A 21,035-nucleotide genomic window follows, 5' to 3' on the forward strand; every position below is an offset into this window, starting at 1 on the left:
GAGCCCGTTCTAAAAGCGCCTCTATTTCTGATTTATATGGATCATCTTAAAGCCTTTTGGGGGTTTGCGTGCGTTTTTAGTGATTACATAAATGAACATGTTTCATTTCATTCCCCAAAATATATGATTTACAGCAGTTTGGGGATTATCGTAATCCTTTCCTCTGCACATCACACTAAGTGACTAACTTGCATTTTGCCTCGTCCAAAAGCTCTTTGATTGATGAAAGTCAGCTGTCATCTGAATGGGATCTTTATGAGAGTAGGACCGGTAAAAATAAAAACTGTCTAAAATGAGATGGGAAGAAAAAGATTGTTTCAAATGCATTGGGAAGATATGACAAGGAGAAGAGAAAAAAGAGAGGAAAGAAATGGTGCCTGAATGTGTTGACATGGAAGCAGTGCATTGTGGGTACTGTTGGCCTGGGGTTAACCACTGGAGCAGAAGGACAGAGATGGGTGAGTCTGTGCAGTGTCACAGCACACGTGCACGCTCAGAATGGATCATAGTATTTCCTGCAAACAACTGGACTGGATTATCGACGGATAATCCCATTTCCTTGAACACTGTTTTTCCTTTAGCAGACGTCTCTCGATGGTTAACGGCTAATCACTGATAGGGATCCTTGAAAACCCCAGTTTTGCACAGGATGCTGCTCCACACTGATGACGGTCGTGCTTGTCAGGTCAGGGGAATGTCTGCTTGTAGGATTTTATATAATAGAGTCAGATGGGAGGAGAAATGTAGGCTAGGATGCAAATGGAGCCTGGGCCGGTTAGGGCCAGTTCGCGCTGGCCTGCGCTTCACTGAGCTGCAGACTTGTGAATAAGCTAAAACACGCTAACGTAACAGGACAGGCTGATGACATCATGTTCCATGAGCCCTACAGACATTGCCCCAGTACGAGTGCCACACACACACACACACAAAGACACACACGTGTCTGTGGTCATCTTTTTCCACGTGCAGTGAATCAGCTGCATGAACCCAGGTCAGGTATTAGCTCAGACAAACATTCACAGCCATATTAGCTCACAGCAAGTGAGTCATGATAATGATGATTACAACCATAAAAAGACTGACGATTATAATACTAATGCTAATAATAGTACTAATAATATTGTAAAGGAATCCTCACATTCACACAATTTTGCAGCTCCGCCCCATTGAATATGTATATATTTTCTATGTAAATTATAGTTAAATAAATCTGGTAAAATGAGAATCTTTATTTTAAATTTAATAGCATTATAATAAAATGTATCAAATGGACAACATGGCCTAGTTAGCTTTTGCTACCAAGCAAAGCCTCAGCAATATGTGTAGGATTTGGCGGCATCTAGTGGGGAGAACAGATAAGTTAGTAGTACTAACAAATAAGTGCTGAGACCTTCTATATTATTATGGGATTAAAATTTTACACGCTGCACCTAATGGTCTAAATAATTACACATGTGGACTGTTGACAGCTCGATTGCACTATTAACCTGTAAGAAAATAAATAAAGAATTACAGAGTCGAGGTTTTGTTTTTTTCATTTCAGTTTGTTTCATTATTGCTTCAAAGATTTCCCGATTTTTCTTCAGTCATCAGAAAAATATGCTTTAAGGAAACATATTTCGTGGTTTAGGCACAAACTCAGTAATCTAAATCTATGCGTAACATATACGTCCCTCACACACTCTCACACTCATCCTGGACATCCTCTCAGACCGGGGACACGACAGAATGTCACTAACAGCAGCTGCCTATTGAGTTTTTTTGTTTTTCCAAATCACTTCAAAAACTCAACAAAATATCCATTTGACGACAACCGAACGACAACCAAGGTTCGAAATCTGTTTTAAAACTACCAGAGGTTTACTATCGTACCTAAAAATACACAATTATAAATATAGAGCCATTTGTCGATATTTGTATCACACAGACAAAATAGAGTCAATTCCTTTGGGATTCTTTGGCCTGGCCCTTGAACCCGTATACAGTAAACGATACTCTGCTCATCAGTGCATAGTCAAATCCCTGGTGAATTTAGCTACCCGAGTTTCAGGACACACACACACACACACATATGTACACACACACGGGCACATGAATATCTCCCTCAGTTTTTTCATTTTTTTCCACAACTACACATGTACTAATATGCAGACCCTGTTCTCAGACAGGTTAAAGGGTTGAGGTCCGAGTATCAAATCGAGTTCTTTCTCAGGCAATGGCGTTCTCCAGAGGTTCCTTCTCATCCCCTGTGGTGTGATCTGCCTTCCGCGCTGCCGCCAGTTCCTCGTTCTTTTTGAGCTCGCGTTGATATTTGGCCATGATGGCAGCGTAGGCGCAGCCATACACGGCGGCGGCCAACATCATCAGACATACGATCCCACACACCACTCCTGTGATCACCACCGTGGCGATGGCATGGCGCAGGTTGACGGGCCGGTGCCTTTGCTTCGGTTCACACTCTGGCAGGCTCCCTCCTCCTCCTCCTCCACCTCCTCCTGTTCCACCGCCTAAGCCTTCCCCGATGGGGATATGGAGAGCGTGGCTCGAGGGATGAGCGTGGTTGCCGTGGGCATGGCTTCGCAGTAGTCTTTCAGTCTCCAGGTGGTGTATGTTAGCAAACAGATAGTGGTAGCTCGTGGTCATGCAGACATGGAAGACTTGGTAAGGGACTTTCTGCAGGTCTCTGTCCCTCATTTCTTCTGGATGTGAGCAAATGACCTCATCAACCACTCCACCTAGGACCAAAGGCAAAGTTAGATCAATGCAGGCACTAAAAAACTCTGAGTAAAGAAACGATAAAAAGGTTTGGAACAGAAGGCTCACATATCTTGATGTTTCTCCTGGATCTCTTTATTGTGTATCTTTCTATTCCTGCTTAATGTGCTCAGTAAACCACTTGTTTCCGCCCGCCTGATGTACCCCTGGATCACTATTAACCATGTATCCTTCTATCTTGGCCCATTGTTCTCTTTTGTGGTAATTAGAATTTTCAGCCTTCCAGCTGAAAGCCTTGTCAGAACAACGTGCATGTGGGTGGGCCAGAGTGCTCCAAGTGAGCCTAGCTTTCACCCCGCAGTGGTTATTTTGTTATCTAATACACGCTAGCGTTGGTCTAGCGTGGAAAATAATGGACTCTAACTCTTAATCATACGCTCTCACTGTCTCTGACTGTAAAGACCACAGTTGTAGGCTCTGGTGTAAAGGGTACCAATGTTCCTTAAATTTAGCAGAAAAAAAATGTGATCAAACCAGCAGTCACTTAGTCTTAATCAATCAATCAACAAACAATTAAAAAATGTATCCGCCACTCCACCTCTGATAATTGGAGGGAGCTCTTATCCTGGTTTTAACACATTGCGGCTGTTGGGGATCAGTGCATTTTAATCTTTGGAAGAGGCTCCCCAATTAAACTGTAGCTCGACCGTAGTTTTAAACCATTAGCGGATTAAGCACGGTTCCCCATGGTGAAAAACAGCCCTCTGATTGGCTGTTGAATGAGAAACGAAAAGGGCCAAATGAGAAAGAAGCGGATGCCCAGGCCGGTTCGGAAGAAATCTGTCAAATGCACATTCTTTCCAGCCTTGCAACCTGATTGTTTTTGTAAGATCAAAGCCAAAATTAGGGTTGATTGAACCTTCCACTGGTTAAATCACAGAGACATATTTATAGACCAGATTTAAGGCAAAAAATGTTGTGAATGCTGAACAGGAACATGTTCGATTATTCAAACAGAGGTGAAAGAAAAGAGACTAATCTTTGTAGCAAGGGCTGGAGACAGCTTGGTGTGAACCTGCCTTTAGGAAGGTTCTGGCATTGAAGGTTAGCATTATCATGAGGTCTTACCAGAACAAAACCCAGCAACACAAGTTCCAGCTAGCCGGGGGTATCTAACCTTTAAAGAGGTAGGTCTCCAGCCAGAGTTTAAGGCCTATGATCTGGCAGTCGCATCTCCACGGGTTGCCTCGAAGCGTGAGGCTGTCCAGGCGGGTCAAAGCCTCCAGTAGGGAGCGGTCCAGTCGTGTTATTCTGTTGTGTGCCAGACCTAGATGGCTGAGATTCCTCAGATTGTCACCCATAGCTCCAGAGAGTCCCCACAGGCTGGACAAACAAACACAAGAGGAATTATAAAATGAAATATGCAGGATCATGACATAGTAGAAGGTAACTTGCTCCAGTGTTGAGGAGGAACCTGTTGTGTGAGAGATCGAGGTGTGACAGCGTGCGGATTGGTCCAAACAACCGCTTATCGAGCTCCCTCAGGTTGTTGTAGGCTAGTCCGAGGCGCTGCAGATTTCTCAGGCCCAGCAGAGCAGTCGGCGAAACAGATGTTATGGAGTTATTAGATAGATCAAGGACGCGGACAATGGGGATTTCTCGGAAAGCCATTGATCCCAACCCCCTGATTCGGTTATCCTGGAGATACAGCTCTTGGGTGTCCGGATGCAGTGGGTGGGGGATGTCGTATAGGCCTCGTCCCCGGCAGTCCACCACTTTGGCATTGCCATTGCAGCTGCACTCCTTTGGACAGGCGTGTGAAAAAGGAAGGAGGGATAGGAGGATACACAGCAGCACTGCTGTGGAGAAAGCAGGACATTATGTTGGTCCCAAACTGTTCTGTCTGTGCAACTGAGTCTCAAATATCTACATGTATCACAGGTTCAAACACAAAATGAAATTGAAGTTTGTAGAAATGATATTTCCCTCAGATATTTATGTTCCTTTCCCACAAAAACAAAAAAGTAAACTTGCGCAGACTCCTACCATCTCTGAGACAGTGGCCCTTAGTGACTTCAACAAAGCTCGGTAACCCTTTACCCACACTCCACCCACACGTAAATCCATACGCAGCACATACTGAGTGTCCGATTCCCTTTGAGAGAACTTGAATGTCCATTTCTTGTGGAACATGGACTTCTATTTATAGAGCCTGCTGGATTGCTGGAGGCTCGATGAAATGACTACAGCTTGGACATCTAGCTCTGATTTGTATCCCAAACTCCCATCGTCTCTCAAAGCGAACCTATCCAATTTTGTCAAATTATTACATTTTTCAACTACAATCTTTGCATATGTATTGCTTTATAATATACACATCTGATTTATTATGGCCAAAGCATAGTGGTGAAACATTATGTGAAGAATAAAACATTCAGCCATCAACTGGCGCATCGTTCGGAAAGGGCTTATCCCATTGTTGGGAAAGGCTGATCCCATCATTCCACGGCATTGTTCGAATAAAATACTGTCTGTCTTGTTTGGTTTGGGATCATCGTGCTTTTGGCATTTAGTGTGTTCCAGTCGCAGCACAATTCCCTGCAAGATGGCAGCGTGCATGAGCACAGCGCTCCAGTACTGGGTATTACACACATGGGATGTGTGTGTGTTTTGTGCAATAGGAAGGCATAACATTCAAATCTATTCCGTCATGTGGCTGCATGTAATTCAACATAATTAATTGCAGTGAAGCGTGTTCATGCAAGGATCCATTCTGTTTCTTATGCATTAAATCTATATGCAAAAATCAAAGAAATCCCTCTATAGATTGCAAATGTGGGCATGTAAACAGTGTCAGCTCACTGGAGTGTGGTAGCAGCATCTCAGGAATGAGGTCAACAGGGGAATCTCTGTGAGCTCCGATGTGTTCCTCTAACTCAACGCACGCCCGTCAAGGCATGCATAGATGACCTAGAACGAGTATCGTTTACCGTCACCTCGGTGTCAAAGCCAACACTTGTAACACTGGGGGGGAGCCATAAGCAAGCGTGAACATTATGGTCCCACGTGGCTCCAACCACACAGTTACACAACAGTTTACACAATGCAAGTTCGAGCAGCTGCCCACCTTAATGTATGCACACATATACACACACACACACAGAAACAAATCTGCAGACCTGCGTGTCTATTTAGCTTCTACTCGGTGATGGAACCTTTCATATCTTCGTACCTCTCATATCTGCCAGCTGTCTCATGGCCGCTTGCATCTGATCTTCTTTTAGATCCTGTTTTGATCGCCGTTGCCTGTCATTGGTGATCCATTAGCCACCGCTGAGGTTGAGATAAGCTGTCCCGACTAGTCTCATCTGTCTAGGATGATACGGCAAGCAGGAAGAGAAAAGCTGGAAAAGCAAAGATCAGTGGAGGAAAAAAACGAGTTACCCTCAGGATCCCCCAATGCTGTCTGCACGGGCATGAAACCCCATCAGACCAAGCAGATCAGAGCCCAGAGCTTACTGCCAGCCAGGCAGCCTTGGAATCTCTCCCTCTCTCTCGCTCTGTCACTCTCTCTCTCCCTCTATCTCTCTTTCCCTTTGCATTACATTTCATGGTGTTTTTCATCCTGCCTTATCTTGATTTGATGTTATTACCACCCCCCCCCCTCCGCCTTTTCCTTGAATCAACAACCCTGATGTGTGCGTGTGGTTAATTTCCGCTCGATTCTTGCCTCCGTCCCCAGTGGTGACTGTCATATCATGTCAAAACAGACAGCTGGACCTCTTAAATCAGCTTGCACGCTCACATTCTTATTGCCTTCTCCTGCTCTGGTGAGAGCCGAGCGGGACAGAAATAGAGGGGCACCGGTTTTTCTGCTCAAAACACCCCAACACATGCACATGCAGCAGGCGCTGTCAGAGGGTGCCCATTGCTGTGGCATGCTCTGATGATATTATGCATGAGCCATGGGCAGAAGGGCTGGCAGAACACGCCCCCAGCATGGCAGCATAAAATGCATGACTAACCACACACACACAGACACACACACACACACAGACACACACACACACACACACACACACACACAAGAGGGAGAACAGGATTCTAAGCGGGAGTAAATGTACCTGCAGCTAAATAGATTGAATGTTGAGCTTGCAAGAGCACACGGGTCACTTGAAGGAGACGCAAAATGAACAAAGGAGATAAGAAGAGATTAATGATCGAATCATTTCAACAATGAATGCGATGATGTGATATAAGCTGACCTTGTGATGTACCACCACCCCCACCCCTCTGTCCATCTATATTTATATCTTTCTTTCTGCTGAAGGGCACGGCAATTATTTTCATCCTGTCATATACATTAAACTAGGGATTTACCTTCTATCACCACCTACATAGAGTATCTATCTGTCTGTCTGTCTGTCTGTCTGTCTGTCTGTCTGTCCGTCCGTCCCCCAGAGCCAAAGTTCACATACCAGTATTGTTTTCTGTTTTTAAAACAAATTACACACATTTTAAAAAAAAATTGTTGTCATTCTTGAGTGTAGATTTGATGAGCAAGGTTTTTTTTTTTTTTTTAGATCTTCCTACATCAGTGGGTGAGAGAATCTACTCTGAAATTGGTCATTGTTAATATCTGGAAATGTCCCAGTGGAGGAGACGTTTGTGCTGCAGTCGTGGCAGCTTTCTTGACGCCACCACTCATCTCGATGCGTTTCGCCCCTGCACTGCGTAGTACCGCTGAGCTTAGCTAGCGCCACCTCTCTCGTGCAGCTCTGTGTTTGCCGCACGTCTGTAGGATTTGTGTCATTTTTTTCCCCTTTTGACGGGATCTAAGATCCAGATGTATACGCGCACAGAGCGACCCATGCCTGCTCTCGTTGCCCCTGCTGCCGTGCACATGCCCACACAAATGCTCTTCTGCGGCTTTACACACACTTGAATCCCAAATACCTGTAGGATTTAAGGCGGCTGTCATCTTTCTCTGCCCAGCTGATGGGAGATTGGTGATGGGTGGATTTGTACAGGATTTGATGTCTCTTTATCTTTGGACTTTTAAACCCAGCTCAGGGCATAAACAGCCCCAAGTTCTTAAATCATACCTAGGGAAATTAAACGTGCCCTCGTATGACAGAAAATTCCTTAGCATTAGTGAGACAGATTTAGGTGTTTTGTTTTAAACCCACTTCCTGGATGAAGCAGACAGAACTGCAGTGTTTTCCTTTAATGCACTTACAGCAAAAGTCGTGTTGGACTTGAAATTTGCTGAATACCACTTAAAATCCTTCATCATTACGGTAAATGCTCAAAATCATTTAATCTGGTTTTCAAATTCTTTTCACCTCTGAGGTGATCTTGGCTTTGCGAAAAACACTTGCTTTGGATTTTTGCACCACGTGTGTTTCCACTGCTGGTGCCCAACATCTTAAATTAGCCTCTCTGCATGGCTTTTCCATGTGGGTGTAGAAATGGTGGGCTGCTGAAGGGATCTGGCAAAGCTTATGATGAGATGATCTGCACCTGTTCCACTGGGCAGAGGGCTAAAAGAGGCCAGAGCAGCGGCCCACCGCACTTAAACAATCACGCAGAGAGACGTGCGAAGCTGTGGAATCTTTTTCTGGGATGATGTTCTTTTCACTCTTCAAACATGAACGGCTAAACAGGGGTAGAACATTTGTTTTGTTGTAGATGGTAATGGAAAAATATGGATTTATAATTCCTGGGTGACCTGATGGTTTGAACTAATATACTGTATAGCACAGTGCAGTATTGTATATTGCAGTCATATTGTGCTGTACAATAAATAAAACTCTCCAAACATTTAAACATGCCTCATATATTAAATATTTAATGGTCAACCTTCATCAAAGTATGAATTGTTTTTTAAGCACATGTAAACGGTAAAAACAGTTAAATGTATGAGTGACTTGTATGAGTATGATGTATTATTCTATGGATGCCGAGCGAATTCAGTCAGCCAGCTTTGCTGTTTTTTAGCATCCCCAGCTGTTGAAGTCATCCAAACACCACATTCCCTTCCATTTAATTTACTACCTGCTGCTCTCTTTGTGTTTGAAGGAAGCTCTAAATATTGCAGACAGCTCCAGAAAGCACGGTTGAGTTTTAGAGGAATCTGGGCTGCTCTTGGAAAGCAAGAGAGACTCACTTCAGTCAACTCCACACAAGCAAAAAAGTCCATGCCATTTCTGAATGTTGCTAAATTTAGTTGGAATTGAATGAAAGATCTCACTTTTTCAGCACAATGACAATAAACATCATCATATTGCTGTGTTTCTCTCTTTCAGCTGTGGGTATTCAGATGAAACTGGATTTTTTTCAGAGGAAATTCTGGACAGCCAGCAAACAGGTAAACAGATCCTCAACAAACACCCAGAAGCATGAAAACAAGAACTGTTGCTGTCAGTGTCTGTGGTAGCCAGTGGAACATAGCAATGTCCTTTGTTGTTCCATTTCAGTGTGCAGCATTGGATGGCAAATGCTCCATAAGTTGTGAAGATGAGGTTTGCGTTTTTATCTTTATTAATCAACAATCGAGAATATGATTAATTGAACTTTTAGAGCTGCATTAATGCTTTGATTTTACAGAATATTAACTGCTACCTGATTGACAACAATGGCTTTATTCTAGTAGCAGAGGACTACACTCTGGTAAGACACACACACACACACGCACACACACACACACACACACACACACACACACACACACACACACCTACATTCCAACCTGGTCTTAATGCAAATCAGAGTATTAAGGAGCACTAAGATGATTTTTACTTTAATGAAATGTAACGTGTTTTCACCTTTGCGCTACAAAGAGTGCTGTGACAAATAAAAGCACCAAGGCAAGAATTTTCAATATCTAGTTGCAGAAACATTTGTTACTACTTTTATGTTTGTGCATACGTTTTAGAATGTGAGCTGAATCAAGCATTTAATTCCCATCCATGCTTTCCCCATCAACTTGGTTTATCTCTCTTATCCAGAACATGACCCATGCATTAACAGCACCCTCCTCCGAGATGCTGTTTGTAGTCACTGCTAATTGTTCCTTTTTTCTTGCAAAATTCAGACAGAAGTAGACGTGCCAATGCCAAGGCAGATATTACTCCCTTAGCTATCACCAGTCCTGTCACACCAGTTTTGCGTCATTGAGTGTAGCCAGTCCGCTGGCCGTCATCGTCCTGCCTTCGCTCTGCGTGTGCTTCCAGGACTCTACTTGTCATGACATTTCGTGGCGCTGTTGTAATGGAATGAAAATTGAAAACCTTAGCAGATAACCTTAATGCGGTCCAACAAAACATTTTGGGGGTTTTGTAGACTGGAACATCTGCCAAGAATAGCAGCTATTTTCAGTTCAAACTTAATGAGGTCCGTTGTCACAAAAATGCTGAGGTGGAATTTTTTTTGCCTCCACTGTGCGGAAACAACAAAAAAAAAAAAAACACTGTTAATGCTCACAGTGATGGATTGGAAATAGATGGCCAGCAGTTTCATTTAATGATCATTCTGGTGCTAAATGATGTCATTTACAAATATCAGCTTTTCTTTTTGAAAGTTGCTGTAGTTTTTTTGTGCTCAATCGAGGGTCCCTGCATGGAGTTTGTCCTAGTTTCAGGAGCTGCTCTCGAAGGCAAGGGGAGTCCTTTGGTTCTCCCATTGTGTTTGAAAGTTGAGCTGATACTCATAATGCTGACCTCTTCACTTTTCTATGTCATTTATTGTAAATGGCAAGAATGTGGTTTGTCAGAAAAAAGGGAGAGTTTTACATTTTAAAATAAATAATTATTATTTGGAGAGAGGAATAAAACAGTGCAGCACAATTCTAGAGATCTTTTTTAGGGCAGGCTTCCTGATTCAAAAATACCTAATTGTCTTAAATCCATGCCAGCATGTCTCAACATTCCCTGTGAGAGTTTGCTTGAATTTACTTTATATCGTTATGTTTTACTTTCTTATGTCCACTGTCTTCCTTAGACAGGGAAGTTTTTTGGAGAGCCAGAAGGAGCTGTAATGAGTAAGCTTCTACAGATGGGCTCCTTCAAGAGGTGAGTCTGTCTAACTGCACGTGTGTGTGGGCGTATGAGTGTGCCGGTATGGGTTAGCCGGTAGAATTCCACTGGTATGCATACATAAATGTATGCGCATAACATGTGGCTGGCCGCAGAGTGAGAGCACATTGTGCTGACAGCCCTTAAGTTGACCAATCATGTTGAGCTATCCGCTGCTGAACTCCGACCCTTCGCTCAGCAACTCTCTCCGTTCGGGGATTACAGCAAATCTTTTCCTGAAGCGAAGGAATTAGCAAAACCTGAAGTCCCGCGCGTAGGAACGCAGCCGCGTTCACATGCGTATGGGAGTCACACCTCCGTGGAAAACACTGGCAGCGGTGGGCAGTGAGGTCCTGTGAACGGTTTAGAAATCCGACCCCTGAGGAAAATGTTTGAAAAGTCCTGGAGATCAGCAGTGCAAAATAACAGACGCGCTGTAGTTTGACTTGGCTCGCCGTCGCGTTTGTGACATCTTTTGTTGCTTGGCTAAACTTTAAATTTACATTCGCTAGCATATTTCCAGTGTTGCATCAGGACTCGGCACTGGGCTGCACCTCTAGGATGTGGGTGAGGAGCTCCCTATAGTGCTGTCTCTCTGCTGAAAAATCAGCGTAACAAATTATTGGCCGAGCAGCCCCCTGTTTATCAGGAGAATGAACCTCCCCAATCTGACAGCAAATGGTTTACAGGCCCACTCAGAAATACAGATGCCTGCAAGTTCTTTCAATGAATCTTTAATGTGGGATGATGAGGGATTGTTCAAACTTTAGTCTGACGTCTGATGAATGAATATTAAAATTTGCGTCGGTGAAGCACGAGCATGATGAGTATTAGGGCTTATAGACTTTAGCAGGAGTGAATCCGGCCGGATTTTTCCTAAACCTCGCGCAGTCTGCAGACAATTAACGTGCTAAGTCACCACACTACTCTCTAAATTATGAAACATTAAAGACTTTTAAAATTGCAGCACTTAAAGCTGACACCACCTGCCAGCATAGATTAATTTGTCAGCGTCAAGGCCGCCGATGAAGACGAGCGTTGGGTTTTCTCGGATTTAATGAGCAGCCAAGTTCCCGCAATCGCGCTAACGTTGGTTTGTTATGTGATCGATGAGTTGTTGTTCCTCCTGCCCCCGGAGGATCATGTGTCAAAGAACGGGCTGCCTCTTGTGGCGGTGTGTCAGAATAAACACGTGTTCAAAGCAAACTAAAAGCTGCCAGGAAATCTGTGACCACATTAACTGGAACTGCTCACACTGTCGGGCTGATCATTAGGCTCCTTCCCTGCAGTGTACTCCGCTAAAATTGTTTGAAAATTGTAATTATACCGTAACGTTTGCCCAAGTCGGTAAAGAGGTTTCACCATTAAAATTATTTTTTTTTTGCGTCTAAAGGAACCTTTGGATGTTACACAATTTCCACTTCCTCAAAACAAACTGATAACATTTTTGTTTTTGCTTCAGACTATTTTTGCGTTCATCATCGAACTGCTATTCTCACATTACGGGCTCAAATACTGGCTAAATTCTGCGGAGTTTTAATTTCCGAGCCCATCTGACAGTTAATACAAACCGTCTGCAGGCTCAGTTTGGGCCTGTAATGACACATCTATACAAACACACACTCATACGTAGCTATTACATTAGTCCGTGTTTCGCTGCTAATGCTATTATGTGGCCCAGCTTAGTGTTAATTGGTTCCTGACCGTGTTCTGGAGCCTTGTGTCACCAACACTGTGACAGAGGGTTGAAAATCCCCCCGGGGGCTGCGGAAAGAGCGGACCCACTCGTACATGACACACATGCTTTCACACATGTTCCTAAAAGTATTGTGAGGTTTGTAGGAATTCCTCTGCCGACTCTGAGTGTGTATCCAGTGTGCGTGTGTGTGTGTGTGTGTGTGTGAGGAACCTCTTCAATAACCTCTCTTGGATAGACCTAGACCTCACACCCTCAGGGCATGCTAAGTCCTTAAATCCTCTGATATCCCCCAATATCCTCAAATCATGCACACACACACAAACACACACACACACACACACACACACACACACCTACCTTCCTACATCACTTTAAAGAACCTCTCGGGAAGCTCTCAGCTTTCAGTTGCTTTCTTTCTCCCATTCCTGCCATATCTAATGTACAACCTGTAGCTAAAGCTGCAGTTCTCGCACCCCCCACCCCCACTTCCCCCCACCCCACCTCGCTCCCACGCAACAGTCCAGCCTGCAGGCATGTAATAGGAGATATAATTTGTGAATTAGGGCTTGTGTGACCTTACGTGGGTTACGTCTTCCGGACAAATGCATTAGTTATTAAATTCAAATCTGTCATAACATTGTGTCGGCCTGTAAGTGATTGTATCTGCGTTACAGTCTGGCCTTCCTTATCTCCGCAGGGTCACGCTGTATGACTACCAGGCTCTGTGCTGGGTGTACTCAGAGAGCAGCGGCAGTGGACACATGCTGTTGGATGTGAGTACTGCACCTTTTCACGCTTTGGTGCTGTCAGAATTTACATTTTCTCTTTTTTCCCCTCTTCATTTTTAGCCTTACTTTGCAGTCCTGTCAGCCATGAAGTGGATCTTGACTGAACTGGTCATGTAAGACATTTAGTGTGTGTGTGTGTGTGTGTGAGATGGTACATCCACTTTGTTTACACGCACCTCCGCATGCATGTTGACGCGATGATCAGCGATCAGGGGCAGTAATGGCTACCTGATGTTTCCTGCAGTGGGGGCATTCCAGTGGTGCCATATTGCGGCTGCAGGGTCTCCCTGGGTGGTCTGTTGTCGCCACAGTGCATCATGGGAATGTTGATTTTCCATCCCCGCCGATTTTACACTGCAGGGAATCATTCGAGCGTCTTTCTTTCTGATTCACGCCTTTCATTTTTCAGACACGCCTCACTTGATCAGACAATGTTCAAAACGACAGTTGTTTAAAAAAAAATGAAACTATGTTATTGTCACTCAATCGGACAGCTGGATTCAAACTGTTTTGGAAAGAATTCAAATGTGGTGGAGGAAAAAATGTCCTGCACAGTTTAGAACATTTCCATATGATAGCTGTCGAATATAAATGTCTAATCCAAACGATGTCTTTTGCACGTGTAGATTCCTGGTGGAGTTTAACTTGTACAGCTGGTGGTACTCTGACCTCACAGCCAAAGGTAAGAAGACACTATCAAACTGTTTGTTTTGTCTGTAACACATAGACACACACACACACACACACTTGAGACGGTACAGTAATTATAAAATAATACGTATGTAGAACAATCTTAAAAATGCTTTTTATGTCTGTGGAAATAACAAACCAATATTAAGATAAATACAAAACATTTTCTCAGGTTGGTAATATAATAGAATTAGGACGATCGTTATTCTTACGTCTTATGTGATTTAAACATGGCTGGGTTTTGATGGCAAGTTGTTAGGATTTATTGATTTTCTTTTAAAGTTTTTTCTTTCACTTTTCGTTTATAGTGTGAACAGGATTCTAACCTGTAAAGATTCTGCATATTTATTTATTTAAACAGTAAGAACTGAATTTAAAAGCAAAACCACATTTCTAAAAAGAAAAAGATTAATGGAACCCATTAACGGCATCAGTACCAACCTTAAAAAAATACTGTAGATCTTGAATATTTATTATCTGCTGTAAATATGCTGTTATTCCACCATCCCTCTTCTCTTTTATGACTCTTTTTTCCATCGCTCCTTTTTGATATTTTTGCCTCGCGCCGACATATTTTCATACCAACATGGTTCACAAAAGACAGAGTTCACTGCACACAATAAACAACGTCCTTTCCTCAACACTGACCTTCTGTCTCCGTCTTCACTCCATTTCCTCTTGGACCGACTGCGTGTGACCACTGGAAAAAATGAATAAATACGTGAAATCCAAACCAGAAAAATAAAATTGTCGGGACATGAGATTACCTTACCTGACCTCAGTGTTTGTGTGTGTGTGTGTGTGTGATTCTGTCTGCACATTTATGTTTGTGTGTCCAGATGGGCCATATTTGAGGCTTTTATGATCTTGGAGGATGTGCGTTATATTGGTAGAGGTGAAAAGCAATATCCGCTTGGTAACAGCAGCAAAAAAGAGATGTCAGTTTCGCTCCTTTTTCCCATCTTTTCTTTAGTTTCTTTCTCTATTTCATTTTATGTTTCTGTCTCACTTACAGTAGACCGAGGCACGCCAAGCAGTGATCGCCGTGATGCCTTATATTTTATGGAGTGTTGAATGCCGTCTGCCTGTCTGAAATAAAAACCTCGCTAATTGGCATCGTGTTGTAGCACTAAGTCCAGCCAAAGCTAATATTTTATAAAAATATTTAGTTCCGTACATAAACACAAGAAGGAGAGAGAACCACAAAATGAGAGTCTATGGCGATGCTTTCCCTGCACGGTGAAACGAAGTCGGGCATCGGCGCTCACCGAGCAGTTGAGACAATTTCACAGCTGGCTAGCCTCAGGTCTTAGCAGCGCGTTCTATATCTCTTTACAAAGAGAAACACACAGCTGAAACACCACAGTTTAGCAGGCCGCAACCTAATCTACACAGCCTCTCAACCTCAACTAATCCCTGACATTTAAACCTGTAGCTGACCTTTTTTGGACATTATTTATACCCACAATAGTAGTATTAGAAGCACTTTGCTCTTGTCACACATATAGCCAAATTTATTTGAGATTATTTAAAAAAAAAATCACCCAAATTAATTAAAATGTAGAAATTCTTTGCTTTGATCGAACACAAATTGGCTGCCATCCTGCGTAATTGTTGCAAACCTCTGGGTGGCAGGAGAGTTCAACCTATGTTAGCATAAACGGCTCTCCTACGTCTCCACTCCAGGACAAAACGCACCTCTGCTAATCTCCAAGAAACGTATATATCTTTGATTTTGTCTCTCCTCCAGCTCAGAGAATGGGTCGCACCATGCAGGTACCCTGCGACACGGAGTTCCCGGCCTTCATCTCCGAGAGAACCATCAAAGAGAACACTGGCAACGTGGACTGTGACGGCTGCATCAAGTACGAGACACCTGCGCAAATCCAAACGCACGCTAACGGTCTGATGATCCCAAACACATTTTTTATTGCTCAACTGGCTTCAAAAAAGGAAGCTGTGAAAAGAGTCACGCTGTTGAATTTTATCTTGGAAAAATATTTTTATCTGCGTATCCCTCCACCTCCCTAATGATGAGGGGCATGTTTAAATCATTTGTTGTCTGTTGAACACAATTTTATCCAGACAATCCATCAGGGACACTCGCTCCTCTCCAGCAGTTTGAAATACGAGGCATTTGTAGATGAGGCAGAGAGGTGGAAAAAAGGCTTCCTTTAAAAATGGGAAAATGAGTGTGGTCCCCATTAACAATTTGGGCTTTTCTGTCAGGCAATTGCGGGGTGTTTTCTGGATCTCTCCAATGGGTCCTTCATTGCTCCCAGCTGTGGAACTGCAAAGGAAGCTTGTGTGTGTGTGTGCGCGCGTGTGTGTGTGTGTGTGTGTGCACGCGCGTGCGTTTGTGTTGGTATAACCCTATAGGTCAGCAGGGTAACCACTACTCTGGCTGCAAGAAGAAAAATGCAGTTAAGGATTCACTCAGACTCCCAAACACACACACACACACACACACACACACACACACACAGGAGACTCTCTCACACCCATCTGCTCATCCACACGCAGATCAGGAACAGGCATTCAAAAAAAAAAGATGTGGGTTCATCTCCATAATGACAGAAGAGCAGGGATTATCAGACAGACCAGTGTGTGTGTGTGTGTGTGTGTGTGTGTGTGTGTGTGTGTGCACCTTTAAATAAATCAGATTTAAAGCGCAATGAATTTGACAAAGTCAGATGGAGTTTTTATTTCAGTTTGTAGATTTTGTAGTTCATATTAGGATATTGAATATGTTCGTGATAAACATCTGTTTCATGTTAGAGCCTCAGACCTTTCTCAAAATTTCTGTGTGTGTGTGTGTGTGTGTGATGTCTCTGTGTATTTGTCTTTTGTGCATTAATTCTTAGGCAGACTGTCGGGAGAAACAATGAAATCCAGGGAACGTAGGCGATGATGTCATGTCTTAAGTGGCTCGTCTCCGTTAGTGCATCAGCAGCTTTTCTGCAGAGACGAAGGACAAAAGTCTTTCGTATCTTTAAAGTCAAGATTGGACGCTGTCATATACATAAAATATGACCTTCCCTAATTACTTTTAGCTTTTCCTCTCTTCGTTGTTACTTTGTGGATTTTTGATTCCTTTTTGACTGGGACATTTATTATTTGTTTGATTTTTTCAACATTCTTTAGGGAAATTAATTTCTTTTTCTGTGTTTACTTTGCAGCCAGTGATTTAAATTTGTGTTACTAACGGAACCCCTTGATATTATACCTTAATGATAATTAAATCTTAATAAAATAGACTTGATATTTATTCAGCTATGTATATATTAGAATTTATACCTATATATGAGCTGTTGCTCTGTTTTATGTTATTTAACCCAGGAAGATTGCTGCAGCAGCCTCTGGGTGGGATATTTCTACCCCAAACTGACTTAATGCTTTCATACAATGAATACATGGTGTGAGGTGCCAGTTTTCCCGAAAGCCATAAAAAATAACTAAAATGACAGCTTTGGGCTAAAAAGGCAGCAGTCTGTTTGTTGAGGTTTTATTGGAATTAATCTCCATGAATTAGTGATTGTTAAATGACACCATAATTAGTGCTCAGCGTTCCCAAAGGCGATGACACACAGCGCTCTGGTGGTTATGGCTGGTTACGCAACCACGGAATTAAGGGAGAGAAAAGGAGTTCAGGACACTGGAACATGAGGAAAAGCTCGGGAGACAGAGCTGCCCGTCCGGGCGACACCGGGAAGATGAAACGCCTTCCTCAGGGATCAAACGCCGTCGATGAGACGTTTTAATAGTGCTCCGCTCCGGCTTCAGAGCGTGTGCTGTGTGTTTGTGAGAACTCTGCACAGACGCCCTGTCAACACTTGCTCGTGTGTGTTTCTTATGTTTTCCTTTACATCAAATTTTCCATGACATCCTCCACTTTGCTCAGCTCCTCACTCTCGAGCCCAGTGCGCCGCCTCCGTATCGTCTGCCCTCGTTGACCTTTCCTCCTTCCGGTCAGAATAGAAAACCTCGGAGAGCACGTCGAGAAGACGCACGACGAGGCGTCGGTGCGCGCCGCCCGGTGTGTTCTGTGTTGGAATGCGTAAACATCCCCCCCCCGACCGTATTGTGCACATCTTCAGCTGTTTGTTGGTAAGCGGCGCGGCGCTCCACTTCCCAGCGCTTGCTCCGTTCAAGGCCAGCAGCTGTGCTGTCAGGACGTGTTTAAGTCTCCTCTTGCTCTGCTTTCTATCAGTGCGAGCTGGACCAGCTCAGCACCGCGCTCGGGTAAGCACAGATTATTAAACATCAGCAGGTCCTAATTCACCCTGATTGAAACTGGCTTGCCTGTTCTCTGCTGGCCTTGTTTGGTCGGGTTTGGTCGGTCGCAGTGGGATAACTGCATTAAAGTGCGGTGGACTGGCGCTACTCAGGGACTAGAGCCTGTTTGTGGCCAGATTAAATTGATCATAGGATTGAATTAGTGGAGAGATATTCCTGATACGAGCTCTGTCAGTTCTCTTTACGTTAGCCGGAGAGAGGAGCGCCGTGTTTGGGTGTATTCGGTCGGGCCTGCTGGTTCACTGGGTTTTTATTCGTATGCGTCTGATAAGCTGCTCACAGTGAACTTGATAAATCCTCCAGCTGCAGTAAACTGAGAGGAGGGCAGAAGCACCGGGGAAAGAGAGAAAGGAACGCTCAAAGAAAGACGAGAGTGCCTCTATGAACTCTTTGCTTCGCGAAGTTCAGCCGCCGTCGTAAATCACCGGCCAGGAAGCCGACGCTCGGACCTGATCTCTCAGGCCAGTGAAGCGCAGCCATGGAGTGTGGTTTGCATTTGTCTCCCTTTGGTGTGTTTTATATTTGGCTACGCATCATTGGATGGGGTATGTAAAAAAAAAAAAAAAAAAGCAGGAAGGGATGAGACCGAAGAAGAGGAGGGGATGGAGCGAGTTATAGAAATACGCGTTTGCTGACAGCCAGCGGCGACATGAGCCCGGTTGTCGAGATTCTGACACTTATCATGTTTGCCTCTGTGGTTCTCTCTCCGACAGGTCCTTTGTGATCCAGCAGATCCCCAGCAGCAACCTCTTCATGGTGGTGGTGGACAACAAGTGTGACTGCAGCATGTTCGAGCCCATTACCATGAACCCCATCGAGATCATGTATATCCTTGACTGGCATAAACGAGCGTGCACTGCACGCGTGACCCTGTTGCGTAATCATCCAGCAATGTGGCAGCTGAGCTTCGGCCTCTTCCACTTCTGCTGACTCTGACTTTTTTAGCAGTCTGTTGTTTGAGTGCTATCCACATGCTCCTCTGCTGTTACACACTGTCCCCCTGTAAATATACCAGAGAATAGCTCCAAAACATGGATAAAGTCAGCCGTTACTGGACAGAATGGTGCTCTGGGGTCTGCGCTAAAAAAGTCAGAGAACGTTACCTGCAGGACTCCTTTATTTCCCCTGTCGGTGTCATCAGTCATGAGCGGCGTGTCTCGCAACATTACAGGGACGTAAATATAACATTTGTGATAAGGCTGCAGAGCGTTAGCTTAACCTCCGACTCACTGCTGGATGGAAGAGATGCGACTGATGAGCTTAAACAGCCTTCTGCTATATCCTCCTCTCTCTCTCTCTCTCTCTCCCTCTCTCTCTGTTATACAATAGCCCACTTGATGATGGGCTACTGATCAATAACAGACATGTCGAGGTGCAGTCAGACTGAAATATCTCAGCCTGCCACCACAGAGCCAAACTGGGTTTTCCTACACTATGCATTTTTCTATGCAGCATACGGTCACGCTGTATATACGCGTCCACCGCTGTTTATTTTGTTGCACGGTTCCTACTGTAGCATAAAGCCTGTTATTTTGTTGCTACGCGACGGACAAAAACTCCTCAAACACGGGTGAGTTTGGTTTCTCTGCTTTTTTTCCCGTCCTTTTTCAATGCTCGACCCCCCCCCCCCCCCCCCCCCCCCCCCCAAAAAAAAAAAGCCCACCACAGCACTTTTCCTGAGCAGATGAATTTGTTTCCGTGGCCAAATTGAAACAGAACCGCTCCGGCGGAGGGTCCACATGGTCAGTTGTTGCCTTAGCTTCAGCTTCACATAACGAATCCCTTAAGTGCGAGAGGCTGAAGATGCAGAAGCACAGGAGGCGTCCGGATACCTGCCACCCTTTCCACCCAGAGGTCTCGCTCACGCACACACGCACGTGCGCACGCTAACCGGGCTTTTGTGCTGTATTCTGACACTTCCTGTATGCATTTTCCCACTCCTCTCCAGGAAAACGCGATGGAGTGCGGAGGAGCCGCGTGTCTCGTCCCTTCCGCCGTGGCGACGCTGTTCGCCGTCCTTCTCGTTCTTCTCTACAGGTGACCCGAGCTGGCCACCCTTACGACGTTGACCCGGATCGGCTTGGCTCAGCATGCGAAAATAGGAGAAAAAAAATCACAAAAAAGAATCGAGCAGGAACAAACTCTTGCCCCTATGAAATTATGCCCAATTCCAAGTGACCGCCTGCAAAGCCCCCACCTCTGAAGGTACAGCACCTCCTTCCAGCACACCTGTTATTAAAAGATTGATCATAGATCGCGTTGAAACTGTTAATTGTTGTCATGGTGCTCTAGCTGCAGGGAGGGGTAACAAAACACTTAGAAATAACGCTTACACTGTAGCTCTAAAACCTGCACAAGCTGTCCCACTGGTGCGCACGCCGCCGCAATTAGTCCTTTCAGGTAGCAGCCGGAGGGCTGGGCTCTGCAGCTGGGTTTGGATCTGGGCATTAGAGCCAAGAACCATCCGAACCAACCTGCCGTGAGAACGACAGGTGTGACCGTTCATGCACAGTATTGATTCTGCAACAAAAAAAAATTAGTTCTGTGTGGGTGGAGTTGAAATGTTTGTCAACAACATTGTTGTTTTTTAAAAAAAAATGAAAGATGGTTATTGTCTATATATGAGGAGGGGGGAAAAAGATTTATTTATGGTTTAAAAGTGGTACCCATAAACTGTGACTATGAGATTTTGAGTCATCTGACGTGAGTGGTTTGCCTTATCGAACATCAGTCCTGTTTGTGTACTTTTGAAATAAAACGTTGAAAACCTGA

General features: G+C 44.2%; 2 protein-coding genes across 5 annotated transcripts in view; one reads left to right on the forward strand and one right to left on the reverse strand.

Moving 5' to 3' along the window:
* Positions 1-21,035, forward strand: part of cacna2d3a (calcium channel, voltage-dependent, alpha 2/delta subunit 3a) — a 69,565-nt gene extending 48,530 nt beyond the window's left edge. For both annotated transcript variants that reach the window (XM_029833985.1, XM_029833986.1), the window contains 11 exons: positions 9,024-9,085; positions 9,195-9,239; positions 9,325-9,387; positions 10,717-10,787; positions 13,187-13,262; positions 13,338-13,390; positions 13,904-13,959; positions 15,718-15,832; positions 18,977-19,089; positions 20,035-20,117; positions 20,212-21,035. In XM_029833985.1, coding sequence (XP_029689845.1) covers positions 9,024-9,085; positions 9,195-9,239; positions 9,325-9,387; positions 10,717-10,787; positions 13,187-13,262; positions 13,338-13,390; positions 13,904-13,959; positions 15,718-15,832; positions 18,977-19,089; positions 20,035-20,117; positions 20,212-20,304 — 830 coding nt within the window. In that variant the 3' untranslated portion in view covers positions 20,305-21,035. The remainder of the gene's footprint in view (positions 1-9,023; positions 9,086-9,194; positions 9,240-9,324; positions 9,388-10,716; positions 10,788-13,186; positions 13,263-13,337; positions 13,391-13,903; positions 13,960-15,717; positions 15,833-18,976; positions 19,090-20,034; positions 20,118-20,211) is intronic.
* Positions 1,520-6,704, reverse strand: lrtm1 (leucine rich repeats and transmembrane domains 1). Of its 3 annotated transcripts, XM_029833989.1 has the most exons (5): positions 5,948-6,704; positions 5,578-5,685; positions 4,190-4,574; positions 3,893-4,098; positions 1,520-2,735 (listed from the first exon to the last, which is right to left on the reverse strand). In XM_029833989.1, the coding sequence occupies exons 2-5, from the start codon at positions 5,594-5,596 to the stop codon at positions 2,209-2,211; spliced, it is 1,137 nt and encodes a 378-aa protein (XP_029689849.1). In that variant the 5' UTR covers positions 5,597-5,685; positions 5,948-6,704; the 3' UTR covers positions 1,520-2,208. The 3 variants fall into 3 exon arrangements, with proteins under 3 accessions (XP_029689849.1, XP_029689848.1, XP_029689847.1); XM_029833988.1 differs by lacking the exon at positions 5,578-5,685 and having other exon boundaries at positions 4,190-4,571; XM_029833987.1 differs by lacking the exon at positions 5,578-5,685 and having other exon boundaries at positions 5,948-6,701.

Source organism: Takifugu rubripes, chromosome 3 (genome assembly GCF_901000725.2).
Source record: "Takifugu rubripes chromosome 3, fTakRub1.2, whole genome shotgun sequence".
Taxonomy (NCBI): Eukaryota; Metazoa; Chordata; class Actinopteri; order Tetraodontiformes; family Tetraodontidae; genus Takifugu; species Takifugu rubripes.

What these genes read in the sequence shown, in the direction of transcription:
- lrtm1 (XM_029833987.1), bottom strand. Translation starts at nt 5,984, where the DNA reads ATGCAAGCGGCCATGAGACAGCTGGCAGATATGAGAG. An exon ending in ACAGCTGGCAGATATGAGAG is followed by an intron (nt 4,575 to 5,947) that starts GTACGAAGATAT and finishes CTTTCTCCACAG; the next exon opens with CAGTGCTGCTGTGTATCCTC. An exon ending in GGAGACCTACCTCTTTAAAG is followed by an intron (nt 2,736 to 3,892) that starts GTTAGATACCCC and finishes CTTTGGTCCTAG; the next exon opens with GTGGAGTGGTTGATGAGGTC.